Genomic DNA, 12,668 nt, shown 5'->3' with positions numbered 1-12,668 from the left:
GTGCACACACAAAGCTGCATACAGTATGTCGACATAAGTGTTGCAGCTCGCCGTTCCACCTCTCTGCTCTCATCATCATTGTTAATGTCTGAATGAATGCATAGTCTCACTTTCATCAACCCCTCCCCGTCTCTCGCGTTTGGCGCCGGGGAGGATATAAAAAGCTCATTGGGGTGGAGGTGACGTATGTACTGTAAGCATGTCTGTCGCTAAGGCAGCCGAGGCAAGGTCAAGCGCGCAGTGGCCCGGCGAAGCTTTTCATTACATATTGAACTCCCTGCAGAGACGTCGCCGCATGGAGACCGCCTGCTGCTTCATCTCTCCCCCCCACCTCCCACACTCACTGCCACTTGAGCCATGTCTGCTGCCGGAGAAGAAGCTCGTCTGCCTGGGTGCAGACAGGTAAATTTCCATATTAGCATACGGATAGAGTCGGGGCGCGTTCCGCCGTGTGACTGATTCCATGGTGGTTAGCGTTTGCGTAGCGCTGCCTGGCCGGTTGCTGGAGAGGCGGCGGTTAAATAAGGGTTGTCAGTGGAGACGGAGGGAGAAAAAGATCACGTCTCTCAATCAGCCAGGTGGAAAAAAAGAAAGAAGGATTGAAAAGGTTGATTTCTCTTCCCCCGACCTCTGTTACTGCCATGCCTGTCTTTATGTGCTTGGTTTCTTTTTGTTTTTCTCAAATGCTCTCATAGGAAAAAATGCATGGATGCACAACAAACATATAGATACAGTCAAGAGGAGAGGGAGGTTAGCAGAGAGAGCGCAGAATATATTTACATATTAAATATACTGTATCTACAGTGGCTGAATATAATACGATTAATTAAGGCAAGAAAAAAACGGGCAACACGTAATTTTTCAGGTCTGCAAATTTTGTGGTAATTAGGTGATAATTAGCAAGTATTTGAAATTTCTTTGGAATTACCCCAATATTTACCTCAATATTTATCAAATATTACTTTATAATAAACATTATTTATTAATTATCTTCCGCTATTTCCCAATAGCTGGTAATTTATTTAATAAATTTGCAGGAAATAAAAATACAAAGTTAATTGATATGCTTTATTTCCATGTCTGCTGATGAATAGATCATAATTAGCAAATAACTTATTTGAAATTACTTTCAAAAATCCCTGAATCATTACATTAGCTAGCAGAAATCTTCAAATGTCAAAAGTTTTTCATACCAAATCACAGCATGGCTTTTTCTATGGTGTTCCTCAAGGTCTCAGTGTCTTAATGTGGTATTTTGGAGGGATTACTGATCATTTTTATCAATTCTCGAGTGGTAAAAAATGGTTAAATTCACCACCAAAGATGTGTAACAAATGGTGTGAATTCAAAAATTGCTGCAACATTTATGACTACAACAACTTGACACAAAATGCTGAGCTGCATCTCAAATTAATCTTCAGGTTTCCAGCTTTCAGATGAAGTACACCACTACTATGTGACATCTATTGTTGACCTGCTATCTCCCCCTAAAGACCCCCTTCAGCCAAAGTACTCTTGCTAGTTTCTCAACTTTACCAAACCTCGCTTAAACTAGTATTTCCTTGCATATAGCCTCCCTTGTGGGAAGAGTGCGTGATTACAGTTCAACCAGATTTCCAGTCCAGCGGCAGAAAACTCAGTTTACAATCTGTTGCTTTCCTGATACAGTATGGGGAAGACATGTTTTAAAAGACCAGCTTTACGTATTAATTAGCAGCAGTAGATTTAAATGAACTCCAGCTGTAATCATTTATATGATCAGGATTATTAAATACCCCGCTAAATTGAAAACATACGGTAATGCAAAAAACTTCCGCAGTAACTTGTGGTAGGGCTTAGTGAACCTTTCGGATCGCTTCCCGAAGCTGCGAATGACCACAACAATCGACTTACAAAAACAGCTTTAACATCCGATATGTGCTGGAGGGGGTCTGACCCCTTGAGAGATTGAAGATAACCGTTTGTGTCTGGCAGGCACGCAGTATTGAGTTTGCATTTCACATGACCACATCCAGCTCCTGCATCAATAATTCCTGCATCGCCCTTCCAAATCAGCGTGTCCGACTGCTGAAGCAAGAACACAAACACAGTGGGGACCCTCGCAGTGTATCCACAGAGCAGACATTGATATGCATGAATGCACGCAGCTACACGTGCTTGACGCACACCACCTCTAAAAAAAAACACAAAAATGCGCATTTCTAACCCCGACACACACACACACACTGGCTTCTCTGTGTGTCACTCTGTCAAAGTAAAATGCCATCCATCATGTAGGACGCATGGTGCGAGAGATTACTCACATTTCTCCCAATCATGGCCAAATTGCACTGGATGGCTCTCATATTTGGGAGAGAGCTGCACCGTTCTCTTTGCATACAAATGACAAAGTCTCCCTCTCAATTTGCTTTCTCCTTGACTCACAGAATGTGATGAGAGTGTCACAGATAGGGCGCTGAAAGCAGATAATGCAAGAGATGCCACCAGGCAAGCAAAGAGAGAGAGAGACATATAAAGATACCGAGAAGAAATTTATAAATTCACAAGAGGAGAAAAATCCGGTCCTACCTAATGCACATCCAGTGGCATAGTCATAATCTGAGAGGATGTAATATGTTATACCATTATCTCTTTTCTTAGTTCAATCAAATTCAGTAAAAAAAAAAAAAAACTTGGAGTAGCTCCAGATACTTCTGACTCATTTCATCATCTCTGAAAAACTAAACTTCTGTTAGATTCCCTCTGATCAGGATTATTTTTGGCCCTCTAAAACTCGACATACTAGGCTCAAACCGGGATAAAAGGACTCCACTGAACAGACGAACAGTTTTAAGGCTATTTAAGTCTCATTATGAAGCCCATTTTGGGGCAATTAGGGAACTATCACAAATGGATTAAATTATCAACAGATCTGATAATAAACCAAACAAATTCACAAATGACGATGCATCAGAGGGAAATTCCAGTTTATTACAACTTGGGTCTGATTTAGATGATAACTCTGCACTCTCACCAAAGTAATTCCCATATGGGAACCCAGCACCATCGCTACAACGAAGTCCAACAGGCAAGAAACACAGGCTGTTAAAACAAGCCAACACTTTAGCCAGAATATATTGAAACCATTTCATTTGGAGGTAGAAAAACAGCGATACTTCCCTCATTGCACTCTGGCAGCAACCTCCGGGGTCTGAGAAGTGAAGCCAATGCGGAAGTCCCTTAAACCTGCATTCTTTCTAACAGCCAGCAGGGGGCGACTCCTCTGATTGTATAGAAGTCTATGAGGAAAATGAGCCTACTACTCACTTGATTTATTACCTCAGTAAACATTGTAAACATGAGTTTATGGTCTCAATCGCTAGTTTCAAGTCTTCTTCAATACAGCATGATGCTCATTTAGTTAATTATGGTCCCAGTTAGAGTCAGATAGACCATAAAGCATAAACTGTATATAAGAAGTGGACATAGTCACCGTGATGTCACCCATTGGTTTGTGGAGTGTCTTTTTGAAGCCTCGAATTGGGCATTTTGGCCGTCGCCGTCTTGGTTTTTCTCAACCAGAAGTGACACGAGAGGGCGGAGCTAAGTACAACCGAACGCTGAATAAGACATTTTCAGGCAACCAAAAAGGTTTCATCAACAAACACACGGTGAAAGTGTTAAAGCTTCAATCACATAGTAGCCACGCCCGAGAACAATGCTATTTTTACAGACAGGAATGATCGCCATCTACAGAAGTAAGACCCAGGTTGGAGAAAAACCCTATAAGTGATCCTTTAACTCGTTACCACTGTGCAGTACTGGAGAAATAAAAGCAAAGAATCAAACTCCTGTCATGCACTCGTTTCCTGGGAGCTTCATGGATCTCTGAGGATAGTCACATTTTAGATTGCATTTCAGAATTGAAACACTTAAGGTAATTGCAGAGAAAATACAAATCTGTCATTATTGTAAAGGCTGTGTAAGTGCTCCGACAAAACAACACAGAAACGTCCAAAACAAATGCGAGGCGGACGATTTTCAAACAGCTTCGAGCAGCCCACACACTCTTTGGCTAATGAAATATCTAATGCACTTAGTTTCCTTTAGTTAGCACCTGCCTCCTTAGAGGCATGTTCCTCCTCTCCGAGCTAAATTACTTGGTCTCAATGGAGCGAGACAGAGCGCGGTGAGTAACAAAGAGGAGAAGTCAAGTGTATTTTCAGGAAAAAGGATGACGAGCTCGTGCTGGAGAGCCGAGGCGACAGATGATACTCTTTTTTTTCTCCCTCAAACCTGGCTGTGGCAGAATCTCACAGCGACCTGAGCAGACAGGTTACAGTATACTTACTGCACTCGCTCTGCAAAGCCACCTTAACTACTTTCCAAATCCCTCACCTTCACACCTGCGCTGTGTCTGGTGGCTCAAAAGTGCATCATGACCAAGCCTTCTCCTACCAAAACACTCTGTAAAGGCATTTCCCTTTTTTTTTTTTCTTTACAATCCTCGCTCCTTGTGGGATGAATTATACAGCTGCAAAAATAGACGTCTAGAGGTTGGAGGCGCCGGGCGAGGGCACGCAGTTAAAATGAAGCATTGTGAGGTGGATTTCTGTGTCAGTAAAAATGCCAGATCTCTATCTGATTTGCATGCTTGTTCCCGTCTCTGCATTCTCTCACATAAAGGCCTTTTCCAAGAGAGTTACTAACTTGTGTGCCGGACTCAGGAGCCAAATAAATAATAGAGAGAGCGGTCACATGGTGAGAAGGTCAAAGGTGGTGCAAGGCCATCAATTTATTTCAAGTATTAGGTTGTGAATACTGTATTTGCCCGTTGAACTGACTGCTGAAATAGAAAGAAATATAGAACTCCCACTGCTTGTAATACTATTATCAGTGCTCACCGGTACGAGTACCGGCACTTCTACATTTTACTCTTTGGCGTACCGTGACTTTTTCTTGCGCACCGGCACTTCTCACAAGCTCTTTTCTGCCCTCTCCATATCATGTTCTTTATGCGATTCATAACGGTGCAGCGCCAGCGTATTTGCGCCGCGCCCTCATAAAACGTATGAACATTAAAGTTACGTGGGGAGCATCTGGATGAGCCGACGCACGGCACGGGGGAGGAGGGTGAGAACGCGAGGGTGCTGTTATTCATCGATACAATATTCACGTTCTTTTTGTAAAATAATTAGTGAACTGTTTGTCATAACTTTTTTTTTTATTTGTGAACAAATATAAATTATTGAAACATTATTTAAAAGTTTTCTGAATCTGCTCTTTTAGGGCAAACATTTCCAGAAGAATGAAATGTTCAGACGAAGGCTGTGATATGTGTAAATAATAAAATATTCATTTAACTAGTAATAATAGTGTTCCAAAATGATGTCAAATTTGCAAGAGTGTATAACCATTAGGGGATCTATTGGCAGACATTGAATATAACATTAATAAGTATGTTTTCTATAGTGTATAATCGTCTGATAATAATTGTTGTGTTTTCGTTACCTTAGAATAAGCCGTTTATATCTATATACGAAGCAGGTCCCCTCTCCACGGATTCCGCCAAAGCAGACACTATTAACTTTTCCTGTTTGGGCTGGAGTCGATAAAGTTACTCGCTCCCGTTGCCGCCGCTCTCTCTCCTGCTTCACCACTCACTTCCCACATACACACATACGCTCTACGCACTAGCTCTGCTCCAAATTACCTAACTGGCTCTAGAGAGGGACATTCACGTTTTTGCGTCGGCCGCTGAAGCTCTCCAACACGCTTGGCACACGGGAGAGGCTTCAGTTGGTTGCAATCTCCTCACCTCACCACTAGATACCGCCAGATCCTACACACTGCACCTTTAAGTCAAAAACCTTCAAATTTTCAAACCCAACATCTCCTAGTACCTTCTAATCACTGAGACACTGCTCCTAAAACCCAAATGATACCCTACTATAGGCTACAAATAACACAGGAAAGCATTTTAACTATTAATACTATGAGTAAACAAACACACCACCTTAACCCGTTAATGTTCCAGTTGGAATATTATTGGAGTATTATATGCCTACTATAGAAGATGCATAGCCAACGTCTAATAATATAGCAATAAAACCACAGCTGATTGTGACTGACACAGTATAATATGCTTCAAGAAATAATGAATAAATAGGAATAAGTCGCAAGAGATTGCTGATACCGGCCGATATACACGCCTACGTGTGAATAAGAGAGTACTGGCACTTTAAGCACTGCTACGGGTAAATATTCACATCAGAAACTAATTATTAGAACAATGAAAAATCAAAGACAATTTGAGCTACTGTTTCAAACTTATCTGTAACTTATCTTCTTATCTGTGAGCATGTCAGATAAAAAGATGATGGGAGTTTATTCTGACGCACAAAAATCAGCTCAGATCTTCTAAAAATGCAGTGACAATACTTGTCATGCAAATTAAATGCTCCTAACTTCACGATTTACTGTTGTTTTGTTTGTTTCAAATTATTAGTGACACATGAATAAAGTGTTTTTTTCTGGTGGAGGGGTTTGAAATGGTCTTTTCACGGAACCTTGGCATTCAAAGAAAGCGAAAACAATTACATAATCAGAGTGTTTAGACTGGAATAATGAACAAAGGAAATCCATAAGAAAGTGAGCGCTCATGATCAACGCCTGCGCTGGTTGTCATTAGATTGATGAATTCTATTGATGTCATCCATCACCGACTTAATCAAGAAGAGGCTGCTGAGAGGAATCGACTGGCACGTGAGCGCAGATGATTGTTTTTGTGTTTGATGGGGACGGCGGAGAGCGAAAAGGAAGATGAAAAGATTGAATATACAGTATTATGACGCCTGATATCTTCAGAGTAACATGAATATACAGTATTATGACGCCTGATAGCCTCAGGGTAACATGAATTACTATAAGAACTGGGAAGATACGCCTATTTCTGACACTATCCAGTTCAGTCCACCCAAGTATTGCAATTTAATTATACGATTTATTAACTTTTTTAACACTAGACCATGGGAAAAAGTTGAATCATACACTTCTAGGGACTTTTACTTTGGAAAATATCTAAATTAATACAGTAAAAATGTTTGATTTTCAGCAGATTTTCAACATCTCCGCCGACCCTCCGCCGTTTTCTACTTTCTTATTTCGGCTCACAGTGGCTTTATTTTGGTTATTGAAGCAGATATGACATCACATTACTCAGACTACAACAATAAAAGCGGTAACTTCCTCCGCATGGACTCAAATGAAGCACTTTTATCGATTCTGGCATTAAAAACATTTTTAAAAAAAGAATCGCGATACATAGGTGAATCCATTTTTTCCCATATCGTAACATGATTTAGATATCCAAGGCACTTACCGAGCACACCAAGCCGGTAGTTCATGGTCACCACGATCACGTTGCCGTAGGCGGCCAGGACGCTGGCATCGAACATGTTCCCGGTGCCCTCCATGTAGGAACCTCCGTGGATAAACAACATCACCGGCTTCTTCCTGCGGTCGCGAATATCTACACACACACACACACACACAAAGAGGAGAAAGCAGGGAGTGAAAAAAAAAAAAAAAGTCAATATCTGTATTTACGGCTCTCATATTCTCTTTGATCACATATTGTGTTACACCATAATATACCGAACAAACAGCAAATTGCCCCGGCTGGATGAGAATACAGTGCTACTGTATATCAGAGCTGCTCTTTTCCCTGCAGCTGGGTGTCACCTCTTAAACATGAGCTTGAGGTAATTTAGATTTCAGGCAATGATTCCAGCAACAGGTAATAACAAGAGACACCGCTACAAGAATCTAATCTAATGTTTCCTGGTGATTAAAGCAATAAAAGACAATCACTACAGGTGGTGTAGCGTATTAGAGCTAACCTGTGTATCATGTGCCTCTGACAGTATTTCACACCGAGGCTCAGATTGACCAATTGATTCCACCCTTACGAGGCTAAATTGAAGCACGGATAATTAGTTAAAACTGATAACGTACAAATGTGAGGACAAAACAAAAATAAGTTATTTTGCTGCTCAAAGTGCTGGTGTCAAAAAAGAGCTCTCTGCTGCAAAGAAGAGATGTTTTAGCAGCATCTAAAAAAGCACTCTGGGTTGACAAACGCACTGAAAGCAACTGGGCAGCACAAGTGCAATTTACAGGTAAAAAGTATGACATGAGGAGCCATATTAGAGGCTGCAAAAGAGAGATGCCGATGTCTGAAGAACATCCTGTGTGCATCCAACAGATAATAAAAGGCCACTGGCTCTTAATATATCATGTCTGCTGTGAATTTCAATAATTTCCTCATTTTATTTTTGCACATTTGGAACTCCCATAAATGCAAATGGCAACTGGCCCTGAGCTGCAGGTACGGCTATATCAACCTATTTCTGGGTCAATTACCCCGTGGGGAATCTATAGAAAAGGCCGTTTTCTTGAACGTTATCTTTTTTTTTTTTTTTTTGCACTGGCACAAATTGTTAGCGGATCCTGCCTTGAGGTCAAAAAAATGGAAAGATAAGTGAAAAGTTCCATGTGAAAAGGTCATTTCTACCATTGGGAAACGTGACACAAAGTTTAGGTCTAGGTTGGTTCTTGTGAAATACAGGCTGTTAATCCCTCTAGCAAGTACTATATTCCAAAAGAGTAAGTCTTAAGGCCTTTGCACACACGGGGCGTGATGACTAAAAGACACTGAAATGCAAAGTACTCGCCTGTTTTGCATCAAAACTATTCATACCGGCAGCAAATAGAAAGGTTCAAATAGACCAACGACCAGGATCCTACTGGCCCAGAGCAGCGTCAGGCAGTCTGTCTGAGGTCAAATTTTGTGCAGCCTAAAGCTACTGTAGGACATTTTGTTGAGTTTCCTTTTAGCAAAATGCTCTGAGTGAATTTGCTTCTGGTAAACAGTTATGCTGTGTCCAAGGCTTTTATTGTGAAAGGTAAGAAGGGAAGGAGTGGATCTGATCTGCGCTGCCTTTGTTAAGGTTGAAAAGGAGTAATAAAGTGTGCCGTCTTGGTTCAGACTAGGGAGCCTCCGTGTTGTTCAATATGTCTGTTCCGCTGTACGTGATTGGTTGATGTTTTTATTCGCAGTGCGAAAAAAAAAAAAAAATCAACCTTGTTAAGAAAAAAATTATGTCGCTTTTTTGCCGCGTAACATTCACGTTCTGTGTGAAAGTACTCATGAAAAAAAAACAGCTAGAAAAATATATTGACATGCAAATTAAACAAAAAACAAACAAACATGCCCCCAGCATGTAAAGACCTTAAAGGTCCAGTGGATAGGATCTGGCGGTAAGTGAGGAGATTGCAACCAACTGAAGCCTCTCCCGTGTGCCAAGCGTGTTACGGTGGCTGATGCGAAAACGCAAATCTCCCTCTCTAGAACCAGTTGGAGCAGAGCCAGTGCGTAAATTGTTTGTGTACGTAGGAAGTGAGTGGTGAAGCGAGAGAGGGAGAGAGAGAGCGATGGCGACGGTTAACGTTATCGACTCCGACCCAAGTAGGAAAAGTTAACAGAGTTTGGTTTGTCCGTTCTGGGCTACTGTAGAAACTCCGTGAAGAGGACCCGCTCCCTATGTAGATATAAACGGCTCATTCTAAGGTACCGAAACACAACGATTCTTATTATCAGGTGATTATACACTAAAGAAACTTATCATATATATAAACTTATAATATTCTAATTGTTACACACTGGTCCTTTAAGTTACTTTTCCTTTTACTTGATATAATAGAGTTATTCCGCTTTTTAGATATACATTTTGCTTTTCTTTCTTGAATATGATTGAAAAGAGTCAAATCATTTTGGAATTCCACTTCAACAACTGTTTACTAACTTAGAAAATAAACTGAATATCCTATCAACAACTCTGCGAATATGAATAATTTGGGGGTGTTTACTTTAACTGAATTGCCGTTAATTAAAACGATGATGACATCATGAGAAATTCTTGCATTCTTTCAAAAACGCGCACAGAACATCTCAGAGTCAGATTGCTTTACCATCTGCCTGCTACTGCGGCGCTGCGTGCACACGGCCCCGGTCCCTGATGGGCCCTCGTTGGCCTTTGAACCAGTCTCCTCCAGCTGACTGAGAGCTACGATACTCCTGCTCCTGCCAGGAGCCTTCTCTAGCATATGGCACACAAGACTTAGAAGTGTGGCACAGTGACAGCCCCTGTTGGCTTCAGCGTGTGTGTGTGTGTGAGTATAGGCCTGGGGATATGAAAGAGCAGTAGTGCAGAACAACCACATAAATAACCACTACAGCATCTGTTAGAAGGGAAGAGAGATGGAGGGTGTCTCCCTGTGAAACCTGCTTTTATGTGAATATATATACACACACATATATAAATATATGTGAAACACCTGCTGAAACATGCATCAAATATTTCACACACCCCGTGATACACCAGGGGATCACACACACAGTCATACTTAATACACAGGCAAGGCTAAAGTCAGGCAGACACACTCACACTGGTGAGAGGAATTTACAGGCAGCTGCAATGGAGAGTCGCTATGGCAACTGCTTCACTCCCGACTTGCTTCCTCCTCTCTCTCACTCTCTCTTCCCTACATGAGCCACTCTCACGTGGACAAAGTCTCATTGACTGTTGCCGTGGCAACATATTGCTCCCGTGCATCTCTAACCCCCGTGACGCCCTTCGCCACGTCTCTACCTGAATCTCATTTCATTAGCGGCGAATGACCACGCACACACACACACACACACACGTCTGCATCCTGCATCGGGAGATGAAGACTGACAGCCAGCGGCATCATGGGAGACAGCATGCAGATGTACCCAGCCGCACCTACACAAGACACAAACACGCACACCAAGCAGGCTGTCACAGTTGACCTGTAGACTGTGTGTCCATGGATCAGTTACAGGGTGAATCGTTCTGGCACAGTGACAGATAGGACCGAGGCCCTCGGGAGCTACAAGCTTTCCCTCTCTCCCTCTTCCTCTCTCTCTCTCTCTCTCTCTCTGCCTCTGGCTTTTTCTGCGTTTCAACCACAACAAAAGTTTAGCATGCGATGCCCACAGATGGGCTGCTGGTGAGGTTCCCAGCCTCTAGCCCTTCAAATGTGATCCCCATGTGGGATAAACTCCTTACGAAAACAACACCGAGCCACCTCCATCATTTATCTCCTTAAAATATGCAAATGCTATGCAGCAAGGTGCTTCGGAAAACTAATCACATCATCAGCTCCACTGGGAGAACCTGTGGTATAATATTTATATCATTTGCTTTTCATGAGATGTTTTGTTCACAAACTTGTCTACAGACAAACAGAACAGGCGCCGCTCTGAATGACTACATAATGTCTCGTATAGCGCGTACTGTACGGCACCACGGAGGCCGTTTGGCACAGTGTCCAGAATATACATGCAAAGCCTCGACAAATCCTCGACATCCTATGCTAGATTATCGGCAGATGGTGAATGCTTCCGCACAGACACGATGCTGATGCTGTTAAAGGGAGAGGGCTTACTCATAGTGGCATTGCAGGGCAAGCGCTGCTTTGTGTTGTGCTACATGACTAACTAAAGGAACAGCAGGAGTACAGCAACAGGTCAACATCACCAAAAGACATGACTGAGAGGTTTACTCTTACTTGGCTTGTTGGATTATAACTGCTTGGAGGTGGAAAGTAACTGTTCGGGCTGTCAATCGATTCATATTTAATCACGGTTAATCACATGATTGTCCGTAGTTAATCGCAAATTAATCGCAAATTTTCTATCCGTTCAAAATGTACCTTAAAGGGAGATTTCTCAAGTATTTAATATTTTTATCAACATGGGAGGGGGGAATTGTGCTTGCTTTATGCAAATGTATGTATATATTTATTACTGGAAATCAATTAACAGCATAAAACAATGACAAATATTGTCCAGAAACCCTCACAGGTACTGCATTTAGCATAAAGAATATGCTCAAATCATAACATGGCAAACTGCAGCCCAACGTGCAACAACAGCTGTCAGTGTGTCAGTGTGCTGACTTGACTATGAGTTGGCCCAAAAGTGCATGTGATTATCATAAAGTGGGCATGTCTGTAAAGGGGAGACTCGTGGGTACCCATAAAACCCATTTTCATTCACATATCTGGAGGTCAGAGGTCAAGGGATCCCTTTGAAAATGGCCATGCAAGTTTTTCCTTGCTAAAATGTAGTGTAAGTTTGGAGCGTTATTTAGCCTCCTTCCCGACAAGCTATTATGACATGGTTGGTACCAATGGATTGCTTATCTTCACACTAGCCTGCTATAACCTAAAAATCACAACTTTGACAGCCCTAGTAACTAAGGTACTGTAGATTTTAAAGTAATTTTACTTACAGTGTTAAAGTGGACAAAACTAACTTCAGTGCTTCTGCACATCTACTTGAGTATCTGCAGTACCTACCAACCCACAAACTTTGAAATAAGACAACCCAGTCAGTTTTTTGTGGGCTGCCTGGATCAGAAAACACGTGATTCAACAAGTCATTCAGATTTGGCTCCCCTTTCTGTGTCACATGCAGGCTCATTAAAATATACCGCCCCTCCTCTGAGTATCTCCACCCACGGCTACATTCAGAATCACATGCTTTTTATTTTTTACTTTAAGTACATACTGCAGCTGCTCTTACAAAGTATGTACTGTTA

General features: G+C 41.8%; 1 protein-coding gene across 4 annotated transcripts in view; it reads right to left on the bottom strand.

Annotated features, from left to right (window-relative positions):
- nlgn2a (neuroligin 2a) overlaps window positions 1-12,668 on the bottom strand; it is a 229,545-nt gene that overhangs the window by 84,727 nt on the left and 132,150 nt on the right. For all 4 annotated transcript variants that reach the window (XM_037758315.1, XM_037758317.1, XM_037758319.1 and 1 more), the window contains one exon: window positions 7,361-7,510. In XM_037758315.1, coding sequence (XP_037614243.1) covers window positions 7,361-7,510 — 150 coding nt within the window. The remainder of the gene's footprint in view (window positions 1-7,360; window positions 7,511-12,668) is intronic.

This window comes from Sebastes umbrosus, chromosome 22 (genome assembly GCF_015220745.1).
Source record: "Sebastes umbrosus isolate fSebUmb1 chromosome 22, fSebUmb1.pri, whole genome shotgun sequence".
Classification (NCBI taxonomy): domain Eukaryota; kingdom Metazoa; phylum Chordata; class Actinopteri; order Perciformes; family Sebastidae; genus Sebastes; species Sebastes umbrosus.
This window is presented reverse-complemented; position numbering and strand designations above follow the sequence as displayed.